This window comes from Drosophila simulans, chromosome 3L, assembly GCF_016746395.2.
Source record: "Drosophila simulans strain w501 chromosome 3L, Prin_Dsim_3.1, whole genome shotgun sequence".
In the NCBI taxonomy this organism is placed as follows: domain Eukaryota; kingdom Metazoa; phylum Arthropoda; class Insecta; order Diptera; family Drosophilidae; genus Drosophila; species Drosophila simulans.
Genome location: NC_052522.2, coordinates 13012030 through 13034518, shown reverse-complemented (window position 1 = coordinate 13034518; position 22489 = coordinate 13012030). Strand labels below are relative to the sequence as shown.

General features: G+C 41.5%; 2 protein-coding genes and 1 non-coding gene across 3 annotated transcripts in view; 1 reads left to right on the top strand and 2 right to left on the bottom strand.

Moving 5' to 3' along the window:
• LOC27206295 (protein slit) overlaps positions 1 to 21744 on the bottom strand; it is a 53593-nt gene extending 31849 nt beyond the window's left edge. The window contains exons 1-2 of the mRNA XM_044922771.1: positions 21294 to 21744; positions 11908 to 11945 (exon numbers count right to left, since the gene is read on the bottom strand). The gene's annotated coding sequence lies outside the window, so the exon portion shown is untranslated. The remainder of the gene's footprint in view (positions 1 to 11907; positions 11946 to 21293) is intronic.
• On the bottom strand, positions 948 to 1019 carry Trnad-guc. The gene has a single exon. It is a non-coding gene; the product is annotated as a tRNA-Asp (tRNA).
• On the top strand, positions 1812 to 3573 carry LOC6737930. Its single transcript, XM_002084714.4, has 2 exons — positions 1812 to 2558; positions 2613 to 3573. Exons 1-2 carry the CDS (start codon positions 1918 to 1920, stop codon positions 3424 to 3426), a joined length of 1455 nt encoding a protein of 484 aa, XP_002084750.1. The 5' UTR covers positions 1812 to 1917; the 3' UTR covers positions 3427 to 3573.
• Positions 21745 to 22489: the final 745 nt, after the last annotated feature.

Below are 22489 nucleotides of genomic sequence, written 5' to 3'. Positions count from 1 at the left end.
CTCCGTAACTGACACGATGATGGTTCCATCGGGGGCTCAGCGGCGGAGCCAGCATGCCACATGGCAGCAACAACATTTTGACACACTTAAGTGTCGGACAGCCCCCATCATCAGCGGATCGCATCCCAAACGATCCGATCCGATGCGATCCTCAGCCAGCTCGAAGTGAAGAAGCGAAGATGTGCGACAATATATTTGGAAATTATGAACATAATTCTTCATTAACAGCGCGCCTCCGTGTTGCCATTGATAAATTGGAAAATGCGATAGAGCAGAGGCGTCTGTGAGCGGCTGGCTCCCCACCGATTTTCTTCCCTTCCGAATCTGAATTCGAAACGAAAGTGAAATGTGAACTGCCCACATTTGCTTTCGTTTTATGCGTCCAGCTGGTGGGTTGGCGAACGGAGCTCCGGGTTTTGGGATTGGGCCCAATGGTCCAGTGATAAATTGGCGATATTACGGCAGCAGATTATTCAAATTTCTGGCCGTGGGCGTTAACCCACAAAAAGGCATTTGGAGAATGCCAAACCAGGCCAGAGATAGACCCATTTCTGATAGTAGTGCCCGCCCGGCGATTGTTTGGCATTCAAATTGAAATAACGTGATTTTTGTGGTCCACTGGCCGCTGGTCGTTTTTGTTGCAGGGTAGGTGGTTGACATAGATTTTCCGCTCACTGTAGCTATTGTTTTGCGGTTTTGCGCAGATTTCTGGGCTTGACTGAATCGAAACGCACTTTTTTCCGCTCTCCATTATTTAGTGGGCGTTGGCGCGACTTTCTGACAGTTTAGTCGTTTTTTAGGGTCTAATGCCTGGGGGAATTTAATGGGAATTGACCACTAGTGGTCGAGGTGGTTTTGTTATTATTTTTGAAAAATATTGGTTTGGTATTGCCTAATAATTGACTATTAAAAAGAAATAGTAACAAAAAAAAAAAACTAATACACATCTCCCCGACGGGGAATTGAACCCCGGTCTCCCGCGTGACAGGCGGGGATACTAACCACTATACTATCGAGGATGTTGATTTGCGATTGTCAAATTATACTCATAGACATAAGCACACTTTTTATCTGAGAAATGAGAACTTTTAATAGAAAAGCTAAGCAATTTCAGACGCCCGTTCTCCACTCGCTTGCGACAACTTTAAACAATTTAATTTACAGATTTTGTTGTAATTACTGATCCGGATTTTTCACATATCTTATACATTTTCCACCGCAATCAATTGATTTTAATGCGTTCGCAGCATAGTAATCGCCGTGCTGCCCCACTTTATGGGGCATACCAGAGCGCGTTCTCTCTTTTTTTCTGGGGCCCCAGAGACCAGCCGTGAAGTGCAGTCGGGAGTGGGTCTGTGCCACAGCGGTTTCGAAATCATTCCCACCTCATAACAGCCAGCACCAGGTGAACCACCTGCCCCTGCCCCCATACTTCCCTCCCCTCACCAAAGCAAACCGAATCCGCATGCAACGCGTTCGGCTTTCACAGCCCAATTCACTTGCCGCAAAAACCGCAAGGTGCGTTGTTATAGTTGCTCAAAAGCATTCAAAGCGAAAAATGCCTGCACAAAAAAACAAAGGAAAAGCAATTACGCAAGCAAGATGGATTGCAGCGCGATCTATTTCGCTATCTCCATAAAAAAGAGGATCAATAAAAACGAGCGTTTCAACACAACAATTTATTCTACCACATATGTATTCATCTTGCAATATTTTAACTTCCTTTAAGCCTCTAAAAAGTGAAAAAAAGTTGTCATTATTGATGTTATTTTTAATTTCCGTGCTTCAAAAATATTTCCCTTAACAATCTTTGCTTTAGCCATCAACCCTACAGATATAGTTTTCCTCTACAAATTCTGATGTTTTAAATTCGTTAGATCCAGAAAATTTAAAATTTGTTTGTTAAAAAAAAAAATCATGTCTGGGCGAAGGTGTGTCATCTGTGGCGAGGAGCCACCGGCAAAGGATGCGCAGGGCAACGAGGCGTATGCGTATCCCAAAACAGAGGAGGAGGCCAGGATCTGGCAGTCCAGCATGGCGGCGAAGAACTGCTGCCTGGAGAGCATTCAGAACCAGTGTTGCGTCTGCGTGGAGCACATTCCCGACTTTGTGAAGCGGGCCAAGAAAATCGGGAAGAGGCTGCGAAATCTGGAGCGCGAGAAGGAGAAGCGCCGCCATGAAAAGAAGGATGGTGAAGGATGCAAATGTCCGGATGATGGTAAGCCGGGTCGGGAACGTCCATCGGTTAATGTTCTCCTCCTGAATGGCGCTTCGTTGCCCACGTATTGCGGCAAGGGTCAGTCCTGTGTGGATTTGAAACCACAACCGGCGGAAGAAGGCGATTCCGAATTAAAGATAACCAAGAGGCTAGATTCCAAGGAATCGGACACGGAGATCTTTGTGCAGGAATCCGAATTTAAAGACACCGGCAGTAACTTTCCCGATATCGATGGCACCGAGGTCACCGTTCTGCGCACTCCCATGCAAGAGGATGAGCAGCTGGAAGAGGAGATGCAGGCGCTGCAGGAAGAGGAACAGGAGCAGGATCCGAGTGTTAGGTCAGAAAAATCATGGCATTTGTGTCGATTATTTTCTACTTTCTGTCACTTTAGGCGGCGGCGCAACAACTGCCTTCCAGGCTGCACGGATGTCCTGCTCCTGGGCCGCGGACACCATGCCACAGACGAGTGTCCCTGCAAATGTGAGCAGTGCTCGAAGCCTTCCGGCTTGCCACAGGACCAACCCGGCTGTTATCCAGAATGCTGTCCGAAATCCCATGCGGAGTACTTCACCCAACCGCCATGCGGCTGCGAGTGCGAGCAGCAGGTGCGGCGTGAGCTCACAAAGGTCATTAAGACTCAGGGTCAAAGGATTCGGGAGCTGGAGGAGATACTCTGCCGGCAGAACAATCTACGCAATTGTTTGCAGCGAAAGTTGGATGAGTTGTACTGCGAATTCGGCCGTTTGGAGGAGGATGAGGGTGATCGAACGCGATTAACTTGCCCGGGCAACCAACGTGGTGGCCCTGACTGTGCTGGTGTGTTGCATCCAGCTCCGACACCATCTCCCCCAGAGTCGAAGGTGCAGCTTCCCCCAAGACGAAGACTATCTTATCGTCGGTCAGTGCTGCGAAAGTCCAACCGCGAGGTGGACCTGGTTGAAACAGAAGGGGAGCGGACCGAGTTGGACGAGGATGGGGATCGGGTCCACTGGCTCGCGGAGAAGAGAACCCAATCCGAGAAATTTACCCATCGACCTGTGTGGATCAATGTGCCAGGGGAGGAGGAGATGGAGTCGGAGAGCAGGATGGCGATTCGATTTGGAAGGAACAGCACCTACGTGGTTCCCGAGAAGTCAAACCATTCCAATTTGTCCTACTCCATCTCCGATTCCAGCCACTCCTTGACCAACAGAACCCGCACTTGATGCGCCACTTGATGCGCCATCCAATGTCATCCGTATCCCATGTCCCATATACCCCTATGCCCTTTTGGATCTTCCCATGCTGTGCAATCATGCAAATACAAATATATACTCTTTTTTTCCGGCTCTGTGCAAATGTTTTAACCCAAATATTTTGTAGACATGCAACATTTATGTAGACAGGCTGCAAACAATTTGCAGCTGACTGAGCGACAGGGCACTGAAAAAATTCATAGTTCATTTAATATCTCTGAAAGCGTGCAAAAGTAAAGATGTGAATTTCTTTTAATTAACTTAAAGCGATGTCTGGAATTAATACATATTCAATATTTGCAGTTAAATACATTTTTTTAAGCAATTTTCCAGGTGAAAAGTTATATTTCCAGTGACTGGAGGGAAGGAGAGAATGGTGCAAATAAAACCCATTCCCGGACTCAATGCGAACCACTTGAACACCCCTCGCCGGCGACAGCTGTGTGCAAATTGTTGCCATTTTATGGCATTTCAGTGCAAACGAATGCAGCTGTCCCGCCTCCGCCCCCTCGGCACTTTAAGCCACCCCACTGCAATTTAGGGAGCAATTTTCGCTTACTATTCTAAATGTTCATAAACACATTAAAATGATAATTAAAAGAATTTCGCTCTCTTTTCATTTTTCGCACATCAGCGGCAAAGTTAATGCTGCAATTTTGCGTCTGCATTATTTATTTATTATGTATGCAAATGCATTTAATTGCATGGCGCAGGCAGAGAGAGACAAAAACGGAAAGAGCGAGAGGCAGATAGGAGAGGAGCTGCAGGCGAGGCAACGTCAAACAATTTGCATATTTTAGCATGTAATGAAATTTGTAATAATTCTGCAATTAATTGCGTACGTGTCCTTGTTTATAGCCCACGTAGCAGTTCAGGATGTTCGGAGTCCAGTTTCATTTTCAGCTTGTGTGTGTGGGTTTTTGGCTTTTCGCCCCCAAGGGCCATGAAAATACAGCGCAAAATAGTGTGCCGGGCATTATTGTTCACGTTTTTGGTGTATTACGTAATGGAATATGCATTTATGCGTATGTAAGCTACCTTTATTAAAGCCACACATATGCAGATCTGTGTTCTGTTAGATTTCTATGGATCTCACTTAAAAACTATTAATAGACAAAGATACTTGTTGTAAATGCGGCTTTTATCATAAATAATATTAAATGCTTTTAATCTTTTCCAGCTAAATGGTTTAAATAATTGAATTTCTTTTAAAGATTTTTACAAGTTATTAGCTCTTATTTTTCATTTAATAATTAGTGATAAGAAAATCTTGATAATTTCATATGTATGTGTGTATATTTCATATATCCCCATCACAGATATTTTTAAATGTTTTAATCTACCCCTTTGCAATTGTTTTGCATACTCTCAGCCCGTTTGCATTACGCAATTATGTTTTCATAAATATTTGAAACTAGCAAGACCATTACAATTGAACATGGCTTGTTCCATTTGGGCACCTCTCTCGAAATTGCCACATTTTAGGATCCCCCCGACTTTGACCTGCACTTGAAAAGTGGGAAAACAAAGCAATCGACTGTGAATCCACCCCTGTGATATTTGCCAAAAGTCCTTCATTGGCGGCGGCTGCTTTACAATTTGCGTGTTTACAAGTAAATTTCCAACATGAATATTTATTTATTTTACCATTGCAACGCAGCAAATGGAGTTGTGTGTGTGTGTTGTTGCCAGCGGCTGATGTTGATGTTGATGGGTTGTATACCTTTGGCTAGGTGTTCGACATGGTCTTGTTGTTTTAATTCCTGCCCCGCAACCCGCCCCCATCGAAATCCACCCACCGAAGCCACCTTAACCCCTTGGTGGATTTTCAATAACAAGCTGCCAGGGTTGCCATTGCCATTGTTGTTGTTGGTCATTTTGTTGTTTGTTTTTAATTGTTTTGCATGTTTTCATTTCATTTGCAGTAGAGTCCCATGTAAAAAGGGATAAAAACAGGGGCGGGGAGGGGGGAATACGACACCGTCATTATGGCGAGAATAACAACAAATATTTATGCTGATTTTCATGCTACTTGGGCGCTTAAAAGTGTATTTAAATTTCAAAGATGTCAGTTGGGCTGCATTCGATTATTGCCCATCTGACAGGCATGTACTTTGATTTTCATTTCGATTTGATGTTTTTCAATTATGTTAAGGGTCCCTTCCACCCTCCCCCCCCGCCAGGCATCATTTGTTGGCCCGATTTGGTTTTTTCTCATAGCTGTTTTTTCGGCAGTTTTCATTTTTGTTTATTCTGCAATTGTCTGGACGGCCAGACAGACAATAGATTTCAAGGATGGTTTCATTTCAGCTGCGTCCATTTGTGTTTCATTTTCATTTCTCCTTTTACGGCTTGCAATAATCATTTGGCGAGCAAAGGAAGCGGAAGCGCCCAAAAGGAAAAAGGAAGCGGGCCAAAAAGGAAAAGTGGCAAAGAAGAAAGGTCTCATAAAATTAGTAGCAATGACTTTAAAACGCTGTTTTCCAACACTCCACCCCCATTCGATGTATCCATTCATTGCCTTTTTCCTAGGTTCTTTGATGATGATTTTTTCATTAGTTTCGCGCCGTTTGAGGCCGCCAATTAAAATAGAAAGAGACGACGTTCAATATTCGAAATACGAAATACATACATTCCGACATTTTTACAAGCATTAATAGAACAAGTTGTCAGTACACATGGAGAATTTTTTGTATATTTATATGTTTTCTAATGAATGCAAATTAAGTTGAAAGGACATGGGGTTACAAATTCCAAGTTATTTCACGAGTTTTGCTTAAATATTCCGCTGCCTAAGTACATGTTTTATAGTTAATATGGTTCTTGCATAATAATTTCATTAATTTTTACTGTGTAGCGGGATAGACATGCCGTCATGATGATAAATGAGCTGTGGCGTTAGCTGAACAGAAATGCGTGCTAAATGTTATAATTGCCGCCATTCATTGGGGCTTACGAGTCGCGGGAAATCGAAGGGAACGAGCCATGTGCAAAACATTCGAAACGCTTTGAATGAGCGGCAATTTCGTTAATTTAAAAGGTTAAACATGCTGTTTGAATTTAGCGAAAATATGAGAGAAGTACTGGCGAGGAGCTTAACAACGACTGAGCCAACTTTAAAATGATGCCATGCAAATAATTTAAATTCAGCCATAAATTTCCTCATAATTTGGCAATTTCCAGCGCTCTTCCTATTGAATTTCCTGCTTCGTTTGCACAAGCAAACTCAGCTCTAAGAGAATATAAATGCCATTCTGAGTTTTTCCTCGGCTTTTCCTCATATTTATCCGGCAGTGCGGAATTGCGCAACAAAAATATGTACGCATATATGGTGTGTATCGGGAAAAACACAGCCAAAATAAACCCTTGAGAGGAAAATAGACGGAGACCCTGAAGGATTCGCACACAGAACAATAAGGACAAGGACGGCCGGGCCGAATCGAACGGAACTGAAACGCAACTCGAGAGCAGGCAGAATAATAGTCAATAAAATATTTGCACGAACCAAAAATCATTCAAGCGCATCTCGGAACTCTTATTTCAATACAATCCGCCCAGCTAGAAACGGAGGGCTTACGACAAAAAAGTGGCCCAGGCATTGAAATAACATTTGGCGAGTGCAAAAAGTTCCTCAAGTGCAGCAGCAGCAGCAGCGGCATCATCCGAAAAAAAAGATGACAGCTAAGGAGAATTTAGCAAAAATAAAAGCAAATACAGACAGTCCTGGGAAAAGTGGCAAAAAAAAAGGAAAAAGAAAACAATTTTCAATGTTTTTGCTTCTAGTTGAGGACGCCTTATTCAATGCCAGCGGTGGGCGGCTAAAATGAAAAACTAAAAAACAAAAAAGAAAGCACACTTTGAGCCAAGTTACTTGAGAGTTTCAGTCACAAAAATTTTTACCCATGACTGGACAACAGTGGCGGCAAAAAGTGTTCGACCTTTCCCAGCAAAACAAAGCAGGAAATGGCTGCCAGGATATTGACAATGGCGAAGGCGGCTGGGGGCGTGGCCATGGCCGCTGTGCATCCAGCGTGAAATGCGACAACCCTGGCCGGCGAACAAAGCGAGATAAAAGAGTTTCGCAGCCATTTAAAGCGCATCTTCTTCAGCCATAGAAAAGTTTCAAATTTACTTCTCCCACTTGTGGATCCTTTACTTACTCACCCCAACCATTGCGCCCCCCTTTAAGCACTTGAGCTACTTAAGGACATTTTAGTTAAATTTTATGTCGATTTCCGCTGGACTCAGATTTCAGTTTGCCAATCTATTGGAATTGCGGTCGAGCATCGAGGGAAAAAAGGTCAAGCCCATTAAATTTATAATGCGCTGGAGAGAGAATCAGAAACCCAGCAAGGACGAAATGGGCGTGGCAGCTGTGTCCCGGGTGTGTGTGTGTGTGTGGGTGGGTGGTTGTGTGCGTAGGAGAGAGCCTTAAGTAGGTCAGTTTTGTCTGTCATAAAATGCAATTGGAGCGCATAAAAGTGCCCCGCGAATCGCAAGTGAAATGTCAAGTTGTAAATAAGCAGGACAGCAAAGAGGGGCGTAGGGCCGAAGGGCGTGGCCGGTTAAGGGATCTCAAGGAGCTGGTCCTGCGACAGGCGTTGTCGTCAAGTGTCGAAATGACCCAAGAGGTTTGACGTTTGATATCTGCAATCATGTCAATTGAGATGGGCTCAAAGAAGGTTATTTAAATCGAAGTGTTAAAACATGGAAGCAAATGAACGTTTTACTAGCATGCAAAATGATTTCGAAGGACTGTGAAACAGTAGCTGTGAATTTGTATGCGGATCTTACCAGACAAATAGTTAGTTACGTTTTTATATAATAGTAATATATTTTAAAAATGTGTATGCACAATACGCATACATACAAAACTGTTGCATGCATTCCGCATATTTTTAAGTTCAGACTAAAATCTTTCCAGCTGCGAAAAACCCAAATGCTCCCCAGCCACTCGCTGTGGAATCATTTGAATCAGTTATCTGCTCGCTGTCCGCACTATCTGCACTCAAATTCCCCGACACTTTCGGGCCTTTGTTACTATGCAAATGGGCAAACATTTTGGCTTAAAAGCTTTGTTACGACCACCGCCGAATAGCATCGCGTACTTGGTCTAGACGTCTGTTCAGCCACTTCAATTTGGCCCGAAAGCCGAGCGGAGGAGGCGGCTGACAGAACGGGGGCGTGGCAGCCTCCTTGAGTTGCGATTACGGCCATGATCCTCTTGGCCCCATGGTCCCCACCTCTCATAATTGATATTCATATGCAGCGCGGATGCCGTTTGCTTGCATCTCATTAGTGGCAGTCGCTGAATCCCGCATTTATCCTTATGTGTACCTGGCTCTTATAAATAAGCACATAATCAGGCGACAAACGCGGCTGTGGATGCCACGTGCATAAATAAATAAATAATTTGCAACAATTTCCATAACTCGGTCTGACATCTCCACTAGGCAGACCTTCGGCCACATTGCTCCCAAGTGTTATGACTAACTTGGCTCTTGCCAGCGGACGCAGCTCCTCCATCTGATGATGATGATGTCAGTTGCCAGCCGGCAAAAGCAGCAGCCCAACCAGTCAATAAACATAAATATCGGACTGAAGATGCTCGTGGAGCATCGTTAAGTGTTTGGCTTTATGGCCAAAATGGGCGAGAGACTTGGCGGCCCGGCTTGGACTTTAATTAGCGCCTGGCCTGACAATTAAATAATATTTTCGCCAACTCACAGCTCACAGCTCATCCCCGCTGCCCCCCATTTCCACTGTGGAGCCGCCGACTTGTTAACTCGCTGCCTGACAGTCTGCCAACAAGTTTTAATTACAACCCAAACGACAGTGCAAAAATGAACATAAAAAAACGCTGAAATAAGACGAGTAGGAAACGAGCAAATGATTAAGTCGAGCCTTGAAGATACCCTATTTTTTAAATAGAATAAGTGGCTTTGCAAAAATGCTAACCAAATGAACTGAAATAATATTCCCATTTTCATTTTGATAGCTTTTTTATTTTGATTTGTGCTGCTTAAATAATGACACAATCTGACACCTAATGACAAATGTACAAAATAAAGTGTAGTTTTTTACCATCGCGTTTTAAGCACTTAGCTGCCAAGTTTATGGTATAAACATTGTTCTATCAAACTTCAGGCTTCACTGAGTTTAATGTGATCGTTAATATTAATAGGGAAAACAGGCGAATGATATAATAAATGGTAATTACCAATTTTAACGCACTTTAAATGGTAAACTGAGTTTGACATCAATTCCTTAAATATAAACAAAGTGTTTTAAAGCTACTAGAAAAAACAGGCTTATCAATATAGTTGGGTTACCCATTTGATTACCACGTCTGGAGCAAAAAGTGTCCCCTGGCCAGTTAGTTTTTGATAGTCGCTGGCTTGTTTTAATGACTCCAACTAGCCTGCAGCAGCATCCAACTTTTTATTATGGCTGTATGCAAATATTTTTTCAACACAGTTTATGGTCTGTGATTGTTATCCGGCTCTCTAGGTTGGTTGGTAGTCAGTTTCGCATAGCTTTTGTTCAACTTTTATGACTCCCTGGTCCTACATACCCAACTACACCCCCCTTTTTGGCCAACTGGCCAGTGGTGGGGTCAGTCCATCTTCATTGCTGATGACACATTTTTGATATGTCGCTAATTTGAATTTGAAAATGAATCGAACGGCAAACGGCAGCCCTTTTTATTATTTATTTATTAATGCCATCAAAAGAATTTATGGCATTTCAGGCGTTGTAAAATTTTCCGGTTTCGCTTTGATTTTCATTCTCGTTTTCGAGTGTTGATTGCTCGCCTGACATATTGACTTGCATTTTGTCCATAGCGTTTTGTCCCATTTGATTCGATTTGATGAAGGTTGTATCTATTAGCGCCCATTAAACAGCGGAAATTTGAATCACAGTCAACCTTCCCCACTTTGATTTGGGCAGATATTCTATTGCTGAGAATATTTTTGCTAGAATGTGGTGGGGGAAGGTTGACCATGGCAAAGGTTCAAATTAAATGGAAAATGTTGAATCAGTGTCATTATGTATTAAGCCATATAAACATGATACATTTTTGAAAAACAAATATGTTACACTTTTAGTATGACATGGCAACTAAATATTAAATATTCTAGATGAAAAATCCAATTTAATTTAATCCTTTGATAATTTTTAATATTTCCTGTAGACTTTTAGGATTACAACATCGAAATTAACATTATTTTAGGTATTCCTTTTAATCGAATCACCTCATTCCAATAGCTCCACCCTGGGCAATTACCTCAACCACTTTTTGCTGGTCTCTCCAATTAGTTGACCAAACCTGAACCCGATACGAAGTTTGTTTTATCAAGTATCTGGAAGACACTCAAACACTCGATGCAATTTAAACAAATATATGCAGACACTGCCTCAAAAGAAATGGCGCACACGCCCCTTTGCTGGCTGGGGGGCGTGGCAGGGAGGTGGTAAGCGATAGCCCAGACAGATACTTTATGCCGTACGTGCCAAACAAAACTCCACAGCCACTGACCCATCCAGTTATTGAAATGCAAAAGCCAGAAAGGAAAATTGCAGTAGCGAAGACAATTTTCCTGGCACGCAAAGCGGTGCGGGAAAACTGGAGAGGATGGCGAAAATGCAGACAGGAACATGGATGGACCCATGTGTGTGCATGACTTGGGAGACCCGCGATCGCAGGACTGCGACTGGACGCAAACCTGGACCAGGATTGGATTTCTAATGTGCATTCGGTGTCTGCCGTCAATCCATTAAAAATCGTACCGGCGACAACAAAAACAGCACCAGCAAATGCGGCACGTACGGTTTTTATTTCTAGGTCTGGACTCCTCTCCTTGGTTCTTCACGGTAGATAACATTTGTATTTAAAAGACACTTTACGGATTGCTTTTGAGCGCCGGCGAACCGGTATGCTGCCCAACTTCTTGGTCTGTGCAACCATTTGTAGTTTATCGGAGGCGAATCTTGAGGTACCGCCCGGCTTACAAGCCGCATGTCAAAATGTCAATTTTTGTTTCGGTTTCTTTTCCCCAGTGCGCTGTGTGGCACGTCCTCTGTGGCCTCTTGTGGCATGCAAAATTGCCACATGTTGCGTAAACTAGTTTTGTGAGTCGTGAGATATATCACCTGAGTCTGGAGTCTAACTGCACTTGCAGAATTTCTACATATATAAGTATGGATATTTCCACGGCGATCTCAGACTCAACCATTCAGCCTGTCATGTCCCCACTTTTCCAAATGTGTTCGCTATGATCGGTGGCCTGAATGGCCAATGGACAACGGTGCAGACTACCAGGGAATATGTAGAATATGTAGTTTATCCCCCGGCAAACCGCCAACTTGTTCGACAACAGCCTTGGACGGCTGAGATGCCATTAGATGGCTGGGAATTGGCGAGGAATTGAGTCTCGGGTCTGAACTTACCCTTATTTAAGCGGCAGGTGTTTCGAGATGTTTTAAATCTGTAAAAGTGAGAAAATCGAATTAGTTAACTAGAATGGTATATTTTCATATTAATGCTTTATTATATTTATGCCTTGTTAAAGAAACACAATTTCTGCTTTTGAAACTTAGCCCGATAAGGTTGCCCTTTATACTTTCTAGCCACAAAAGTAAGGACCATCTTAGCCGCATTAACTTGGTTTAAATGCCAATCTGTTTCTTAGAATCCCACCCACCTCGAATACTTCTTACACAATATAACATAGACGACTTTGTTGATTACCCCAGAAGCGAAGGCAAATAAAGTTTATTACCCAATAGCCGTGTGCCTTTTTAGAATTTCTGGCAGTTTTTTCGGCATTAATGCGAAGTTTATTTCGCCTTCGTTTTTGCGGCCATAATTAAGCGCACTTTTAAATATTTCGACCTATGTTGTGTGTGTGTGTGTGTTTGGTTGAATCGTAAAACGAACTGGAGTACCGACTTGGTCGTAAAAACCAAGTCTTTTGGACCACCCAAGATGGGCTGGGAAACTTTTGCATGAGTTACGAGACGCGTGTGCCAAAAAAGAAAGTATGATGAGCAGCGGGAAAAAAAGGTCAACAATTTTATAGCCATTTCCCGCTTAGGTTTCTAGGTGTTAAATAATAAATACGCCCAGGAATCGCTCTCTCGCCCAGTCGATAAAACCGGGCGCCTTGGAGGCCAAAGAATTGCGTGCTCTGACTTATCGTGCTTACAGTTCACTTGGTGGTGGCCCACACAACTCTCCATTTTCCATCCTGACCGATGCATGATGACATTTTAATAGCTAGCCCAATCCTCAAGGATGGAAACAAAAAAGAAAGCAATAAGAGCATTTCCCGTCCGTTTACGAGCACTCATAAAACATTGAAACAATGACGAAAGCCCAACACTTTTCCTGTTTGTATTTTTTTTACGCTGTGCATGTGTAAGGATCTGTGCTCTGTGGAACCATAAACAAATTCCTCATTAATTGCTTAATTTTGCTAGCCACCTTATCGACCGAGTCCACAGTTCGGCTTTAAAGACTCATCACAAAAGCAATTAAAGGCCCACCAACAAGACTGCCGCCACTGGAAAAACCTTTTTCTGCAGACTAAACTAATTTAATTAGTTCAGGTTGGGGCTGTAGTAAGCTATTTAGTCCCTGTCTGGGGTTCCTTTCCTTTCCTTAGTTAGACGCGCCAAATGAAATCAGACTTCAAGCGATACAATGTTTAATATTGCCCTGCGCACAAAGGGAGCACGCACGGCGAACACAAAAGGTGCGCGAAATATGTATATAGATTATAAGTAGCAATAAGTATAGGAATTTTATTTTTCAATATTTGCAGTTTTTATCAATGTGATTTAAGATTGATTTTTTATAGGAATTTTAATAGGTTTTATAATAACTCTGATACATAGAAATAAACACTGTATAAGACTAAAAATTATATTCAGCTTTAATAAATACTTGTTAATCGTCTAGATACCTAAAACAGACTTATGTCTATGTCGCACACCTTCAGACCCAAAATCCCCTGAGGAAGCTAGTTCTTTTCGTAAATGTCATTGACTCACACCCATGGACAGAGACAGATAGAGAACGAGCGGGAGAGAGGGAGAGACAGTACGGTATGGAACAGAAACATAAAATTTGCGGCAATTTCTAGGGCGTCGTCATCGCCGTCGTCGTCGTCGTCTAGTTTTGTAGGTGACTTTGGCTGTGCGGCATATAAATAAATATTATATTACCCTCAGCGAGCAGGAAACCTTAGACCCGCGACGCAAACGTGAGACATATTTCCAAGCAACACCCCCGCTCCTTGCCATTTGTTTGCCTGCTGAGTTGTTAATTAAATATTTACCCTGCTTATTTGCAAAATGAATAACTTTAGCATTTTATTTCACATGGCGCAGTGTGTGTATATTTTCTATGTAGCTTCTAGGGATTTCCTGCCCGCACTCTAACCTTTTAGCACATTTACGCTTGACTTCGGAGACACTTCGGCTTTAATTGCCTTTATTGTCGAGTTTAAGTACATGCAGAAGAATGTCTGAAAAGTTGGCAAATCTTGCAGAATTACTTACTATACTTGCTATATAACTATGGAATTAGAATGAAGGTTCCAGTTTCCAGTTTAACTGACTTTCGTTAGTCACTTCGCTAGCTGAGCTCACCCATCCACAAATTACATCATTCAGATTCTCTCACAACCTTCTAGCAAAAAATAAAGCCAGTCGCATTTGCATTTAACTTTTCATTTTTTCTTCTCACATACATATTTATTTATTTACTTTTTTTTTAGCGTTTTGTTACGCTTCACATTTACGTGTTGAGCGAAACTTGTTTCGCAAAATGCCATTCAAATACTCGCAGTAGTCTGAATCTTGGCCCAGCTAATGACTTCATTTCTGTTGTTGTTTCCCAAGGTGAATTGGACGAATCTCAAATATTTCAACAGCTGAAGTTCCGCGCTGAAGTCGCAGTTTAACCCAGAGAACTTTGCATAATTGATTAATAATTTTGCCGGACAGGTGGCGCCCCCCGAGCGACCACGCCCCCTTGGCGACCGCTGAACGCCAATCGTTAAATATTCAAATGAACTATCCAGACCGCCCTAACCCATTAATTAGCCCGACTTGAGCACACATTAGATAAATGTTGTGAAACTTGATTAAAAGCAAACAGCTCGAGCTTAGGATAGAAAAAATTTCACTCTCTCGCTTTAAAAGGGTTGCATCCACAATCCAGCGATAGATAAAGATAGTTAGAGATAGAGATAGGGGGGAAATATATAGAAGAGGGGGCGTCACCCTAAACATATTATTGATTTTACTTACATTCGAGTTTTTGCTGATTTGTTGTTCATTTTGTTTGTTTGGCCTGCGCTTGTTTGTCTGTTTGTTTGTTTGTTTGTTGATTTTCTGTTTGCTTGACTCGAAAATTATTTGGGTTAAATCAACAGCAACAAGCAATCAATGCAATAGTCGAAGCTCGTAGAAAAGACTTCAAATGGGATTTGAGTACTGGTATTTTCCGAAATTGCTTCCTGGTATGAAAGTTTCTTTCATAAAATTATGAAATTCCAAGTTTCAGTGAGGAAATGCAAAGTTCGGAACTTGACTGTATATAAATTATGAACAAAAAGAGGGCTTAAATTAAGTTCCTTTTTGATATTTTTTAAATTGGAAATAAATGTAGGCAATTCTCACTTAAAGCTATCCCCATTTCACTGCCTTTTCTTGTTTCAGTTTGTACAGTTTCTAATCTCATTAATTCGTCTTCAAACACCTGACTAATCCAATAAGTTGTTCAACTTCTCAGAACCAACTTAAACCACAGAAACTTTAACACGAAGCAAGTTAATTTGTCGCAGCTGGCAAACTAGCTTATAGGTAAACAACGAACATGTCAACAAAACTTAACAGAAATTAACTGGGTAAACACGAAAAGAAGCGGAAAATACTTGCTTAATTAACTGGCAAAACTTTCGGGTGAAAGGACACGGGGGGATGGGGGAAAATGTGAGCGTGGGAACCCTTTTATTAAAAGGATAAATTGCCGCAACGTGGCGTATGCGCAATTAACATTTATGGCAATTAATTATACGATTATGCATACGCCGTGTGGCACACCGCCGAAGTTTCTGTCTATTCTATTCTGGCTCCTAATGAAGGCATCAAATCCGAAGGCGACAAAATGTTTACCACCGTCATTTTTTTGCCTCCACTTTCAGTAAGCCATAATTATGGGTAATCAAACTGAGACCTTAAACGAGCCATTCAGCGACTTGAGGCTTTAATTAATCGTTGTATCGCCTCAACAACTCTGATTAACCGAACAGACCCAAAATACTGCCCCCGAGGCAGCTCAATCTCGTTAATTGATATGCAAAATCAAATGGCCACTAAATGGTGCGAACCAAAGAATTACGCAGAAGTGCCAAACCAGGTGAAGGTTTGACGGGTTTTCCAAGGAATCCAGGCCAGAAGTTCGTTGAACTAACAGATGGGAGTGTCATAGTATATAATCCTAAAAAGTTAATTAAATATATTCCAAATTTGAAGCCAGAATATTACATAGTTTACCCCTTTATTTATATTCATATGACTACTATATATATATAACATTTTAGTAAAACCAGCTTATGAATATTGTATGCATTTCGTGTACTCAACAATAATAGTACACAAATAAAGGGAACAAAAAATTTATTTTCATTATCACGTAAATTTTTCGACGTCTGTTCTACCCATTCTACACAAGTTCAGCCAATTTGTTTTGACATATTATTGCTCGACTAGGCAGAATTGTTCAAAACACCGAGCGAAAACACAATGAGAATCTGAGAGATGCGGTGCTAACAGAGATACAGATAGAAAGCTAAATCATTTCGCTGAGAACATTTTTACAGATTGCGGTTTGGGGCTTTCTTGCTTTGCCTTTCTGACATGCTGATAAAGCAAATTTTGAATTCCTTTCCTGCCCCCGAGAGTATCAATAAACCCATAAATTTAAAAGCGAACCGCACCAAACAAATGTAAATATATATATATATAAATTTGTTTTTGTCAGCCCAATTTTCATATTTATTTCCCAGCTCTGCCTCACATTTCATGTGACGTTTGCTCTTATTTATGCTCAGACTGTTTTGTGGGCGTCTCCAGTGCGGTCACAACACAATCTATCTATCTATCTATCTATCTTGTATCTCATATCTGGTGTCTTGTAACTTTAGGATTTTGCATATTTGTCGTAAATTGCTCGCTGCTGTACCGCCCGATCTCGATTTTATGGATCATGTTCTGTTTGTCGTCATGCTAGTTTTTCGTACTATTAAATGGTTCCGCGTTATATTAATGGATTTTGGCTGTTTTGTTTGGCCAACGCGAGTCATTATATACATATTTTTTCAGCAAAGTTTACATTTTGACTCTCGGCACAGATGTTTCTGGCGGAACTTGGCCTTTGTGGCCCTGAAATTTTTTTAAAACATGTGAGTTTAGTTAATGCGAAATTAGCTAAACGATTATCTCTTGAGCAATGAGTTCATTAATCAGCTATGGAAGCTCATGTTGGAAAAATAAATTGTACCGTTGAAAAATGTGTTTATTTAACTTAAAATTATTTTTAGACATTAATACCTTTGTGTGAATATATTTAGGAACTGAAATATAAGCAAATGAGTGCACACTTTTATGAATAGAAACTGCAATGGCAAATGTGTGCTTTCGAAATAGAAAATAAAATACGTGAATCATCAGCCCTCTTCTGTCGAAGTACTCTTAATCAACGAATTCTTTCTTTACGGGCTTATCCTATCTATAAATTATTTCCACATTATATGCCCCCACACTCCACTCCATTCCCCATCAAGAACAGTAAGCGAGCTTTGACGTCTTTCCATTCAGCTCCTCTCGGTGAGTTGGCTTTGTTCCCTGTGGCCGCCCCTCAACGCCCGGGCAAACCACAAATATTGACCAACATTCAGGGCCCATAAATAAGTAAACAGTCCATTAGTTCCACAACTCCCCCAAGCCGTTCCATTTCCATGGCAGCAGCAGCAGCAGCAGCAGCAGCTTGCACAACAGCACACACTGAATGCAGCGAATTACTTTTGTGTGGAAAATCAGAAATCGAAGCCAAGTCACACCCTATCGAGGCATAGATCCAGAGTGGCTCTATCTTATCGGGTTGGCGCCTTATCGCCCCAAAGGTAAACACAAGATAACCGGCGTTCCACAGAGCGACTCCACTCATTTGCCAAATGACGCATAGAATATTATTATTGGGGCAGAGGAAGTGAGAATGAAAAATGAAATACTATTTTGTATGGTTCATCAGGCGAGGCTAGGCCAAAATATAAACAATAACGAATAATTTAGAAAGCGGGTCGAGTTTATTTTGATTTCAATATTTCGATTTTAATGGCAAGTGCTGGATATGTTTATAAACTCGCACTCGAAAGTGTCAATGGCACGTTCCACCAGCTGTTTCCAGCTTTTCTCACACCTTTCTCCTCGCATTTCCCGCACCTGATCTTCAATATTTTTTGGCCTGATGAGGTAGGCGTAACTGCGCATATGGCACCGAAAAGCTGCCAGCACATTTTTAATTGCCACTACGTGAGCGAAATTTTGAAAACCCAAATCGAAAACGAACATCCGTTCTTGCGGAGTCAATTATGCTAATTAAATTTATGATTGAGCCGATAGTTATGGGCAGCCAGATAATGCCCATATAATGGAGCTGCTTCTCTCGCATTACGATTCGGTTCATTTGCAGTTTGTTGCTGATTTAATTGCAATGTATATCTCTAGAGATATTTATATTTAATGGACTTGGCCTGGCCACGCTGCCTAGTTATTAAAATAGAAATTACTTTGACTTTGGCTCTGATCGCTAAAAAAAACAAACAACAAAAAAATCACATAATTGGTGTTGTAAAATGTTTTGATTTCAGGCCTAATGGCGGTCATTCGGGGTAACTTATTTTCGTACTTGTAATTTGGGGTGATTTTCTGGGGTTATTAGAGTTTCAAGTATTTGCTTGGCATCATAAATGTCAAGGCAGCAGAATCTCGATTCTAACTTGATGATGGGGTTGCCAAATGGTGGTTAAATTGAAAAGTGAAAAGCGAACAAGGGTTATAAAAATATCAGTGGCATGATTTGCTAAATCTGATAACATTAAATCATCGGGGTTTTAAGTTTTTTATTTCTTTGTGTTAGATTATACTGGTCATTATGAGGTAGTTCCCTTTCTATTCCATAGCTATAAATCATTATTCGATTTATCAACATTTTCGCTCTTAATTTTTCTCAGTCCAATTAGCTGCCATTTATTTTTACCACTACAATTACCTCATCCCCAAAAATATTACCCCATGTTAGCCAACATAATTTGCCCAATCCTTGCATAACTTTTCCTAATCTTACCAAATTTCAGTCATCGCAATATGTTTATGTTTATGTCTAACGTGGAAGACATCGTCGGCGTCAATAATTACAGAATCGAAGATATATATACATATACGATATATACCACACATAAAAAGAGAGAGATAGAGCGGGATGCCAGCTCCCGCATCTCTTGAGTTTTCCTCGACTTTTTTGGGGCAGGCACGCCACATGCTTTTTAACCTTGATTAAGTTGACGTTCTAATGATGCTGCTAATGGTGGCAATGATGTTCTTAATGATGATGCCACTGATGATGATGCCGCCGATGGGATGGGGCTGCTGAAGATGCTGCCGCAACATCATTAACAACATTATCAGCAACAACAAAGGCGGAGGAAAACTTCACGAGTATTTTTTGTTTTTAATTGCCGCCTGGCACTTAGCTAATGTAATTTATATTACATCTAGCTGCCGCTCTAAAAGCTTTAAGTAGCTGAAAAGGAAGAACCAAAAAACCAGCAAACAGCCAAAGTGCAGCATCTAAAAGTCTGGAAGGTTGTAAAAAGAAGTGTGAGCTCTAAAGACGTAAAGTTTTGTTTATATTTACCTAACATTGTACTTGAAAGATATTTTCGTTCTTTTCTTTTCTCTCCTACCTCTGGTTCTGCCCCTTCTATTTGTTTATCTAATGGCTAAAAAATATTTAAGCTGTAAAATTTGTAGCTCTCAGATGGCTTAAACCTGCTGCTTATTCCTTCGGTTTCCTATTTACGAAGGTCATAAATACCTTCGGGTCAGTGAGTGAAAAGTAAAAGGTTCGATTTCGACTCGGACTCTTCTTCATCCTGAAGTCAGGAACAGTTGCCATAATTTCAATTTATGCAAAAGTGGGTGGGGGTGGGGGCGGCGTTGGCCTCTCCCACCTGCCCCCATGTTACCTGGCTTTTATCTTAAATGTTTTTTCCTGTTGGTAATTAAAAAGTTTTCTGTTTCAGACCCAGCTAGCTTCCCCTGCTCAGTTGCCTGCTTAGCTAATGCAGGTTGGAAGTTTTCGGCTTTGGCCTTGGCGTTTTCGGTGGGCATTTTCGGGCCTGATAACAACAGACGCGCTGGGAGCTTTAATGAGTGGGGATTTGCTTTAAGATTTCGCCTCGAGGTTGTTCTCAGATGGAGATAATGAAGGTCACCGGTTGAAGCTGGTAGAAGCACAGAGTGGAAGGCGCAACATAGAGATAAGCATGTATTTAAGAAAATTCGTTTCTATGGGTGATCATCTTTAAAATAGTTTATAATGTCGGAATATTGTCTATAGAATACTTTTACAAAACACAGTAACTCTGAAACCCTGAAAGTTACTATACATATTTGGTTTAATGCCACTAAAAATGTGCTCCTACTGCCATTTCTTTGAAGTCTTCTTGAGTTCGGCCCAAACTCTATTCACCGTTCGAATTCTTCGAACTTTAGTACATCCCAGCATCTTAGACTTACGCCAGCTCACGTCTAACCCATTCCCAGTTGGCCAGGCCAGTGGGGCCAAGCGGACATTCCTCAAAAGTGTCAACGAGAAAGGCCCACAACACGAGACATTCGGACCGCTCAGCCGCCCAGCTGCCCAGCTGCCTGAGCCTCCGAACTGAGCAGCCCCACCTCGTTCATTCATAAAGATCCACATCTCCATAAAGAGGGGCGAGCAAACACGAGTCCACCAGGCAGCACCTAACAAGTTCCCGGAATCGCACAAACCTCGAAAAGTTCTTTAAGTTTTTCGCTCTAACGAAACCTGTTCCCCAGACAGAAACCCCAAAATGAGACGGCTGGGGACCTGGACGGAAACTCCGAGCGAGTCTGCCGCCCGAGACATAATTAATGATTTCAAAATTTCACAACGAAAACTCATAAAACTTATCGATCGAACATTGAAACAACGGCAATGAAAGAAAAGAGAATGTCATGCTGCTGTCAAGGCGTTTTTTCGGGCCTTAAAGAGAGCTTCTTCATTAAGTGTAACGGTAATATCTGATAAGGTCAATCTTTAGTTACGGATTTTACCTTATTTACACAGTATTTTAAACAAATAATAGTAAAACATCGAAATCTACGCTTTAAACTAAGCTTTTTTTAGCTATGTAGCGTATGCTTGGTAACTAACTGCTTAGATTATTGATTAAAATTCGTTGGTTATCAATCAAAATATTACTAAAGTACTCTAATTTCTATTTAGTTCTATAGTGAGTATTATTCTCTTTATCAATATAAACCAGTTTCTTTCTTTCTGCATATTAACTACAAATGCTTATTAGCTTTTTTTTCTAAACCTATGTATATTTACTAATACGACACACACCAAAAACAAAAAGTAAATATAAGGTATCAACTAAACTAATTAATATCAGTACTAAACTTAGTAACATTACAGCACAGAATAATAATTAGGCACCAATGGAATGACTTACCGCGATAATTTTGGCAATTCTGGGCTGGTTTGTTAGCACGCACTGTTGTCAAAACAAAAATGTTGGCCCAAACACAACGTTAACCGAAAGCACAGCTACAAATCTTTCAGATACTATTTGTCGGATAGTCTCCTCGCTTTTTGTTTTCATTGATGAAGCGGCGCGGGCATTTCATTAATTCTGCACACACGTTTCGCCGATGACGATTGACGATTTTGCTATTTGCGATGACCCGCGTGCCCCGCCCCCAAAAAGCAAGTTGCCCGCACAACAACAACAGCTACAACAGCGACCGATGGCGGTGGTGGGTGGGAGAGGCGGATGAAGAGAAGGGTGAGAATTTGCACGCGCGAATCTGCTGAGCTGTCTGCTATAGGAAATAACGGTGCGCTCCACAACGTGTCCAAACACGTTCACGATTTTTTTCGAACTAACGCTGTATTGTATCTGTGTACGCCACGAACTTCAAAACCTCGATTCTCAGACGCTGTTAAGTGCCGAAGCGAGCTAACAGTGAACGAGAGCGGGAGAGCGACACCACGAGGCAAACACGTACACATACGAAGAGAGTGCGATTGTGTGCAACAGCACGAGCGCATACTTCGGCGTTTTGTGCAAAAATCATATGGGATGCTCTCTCGCTCAGATAACGGGGCTTATCTGAGCCGGCGAGACTCAAGTTGGATTCTCATTGAGTCAGATAAAGTGAGACTGGATGGTTTGAAACCACGCTAACTGAAATATCAACTCCATGCAATTGAGCAAACAAGCGACTGAGTTTTGAAAGGATCTGAAGTTATATTGTGTTAGTATTGTTATCAAGATTAATTTAACATCCGATCAAATTTTTTCGTTCGATATATACAGCTTTTCAATAAGAAGATAGGGAAATTTTCATATAACTTTTATCAAGTACTCAAGAAAACCTTCAGTGGCTATAAATTCATTGCAGAGCCTAATACAATTTCTTATCAAACCGTAAACAAAAGAAAATCTTTGATTTTCCATTAGTCCAATCTCTCCATTTCCCATCCAATAAGATGTCGTACTTCCGCCGCCCACAGCTAATTAGCCTTCACCGCTCGCATTGACCAGTCCCAATTAGCCCTGCCTACAGGGGCTCCAATAAGTTCATTGCTCGCCCAGCACACATAACTTTCTTATCAGATGCGATGCTAAGTAAAATAAATAAATAA

What these genes read in the sequence shown, in the direction of transcription:
- LOC6737930 (XM_002084714.4), top strand. Translation starts at nt 1,918, where the DNA reads ATGTCTGGGCGAAGGTGTGTCATCTGTGGCGAGGAGCCACCGGCAAAG. An exon ending in GAGCAGGATCCGAGTGTTAG is followed by an intron (nt 2,559 to 2,612) that starts GTCAGAAAAATC and finishes CTGTCACTTTAG; the next exon opens with GCGGCGGCGCAACAACTGCC.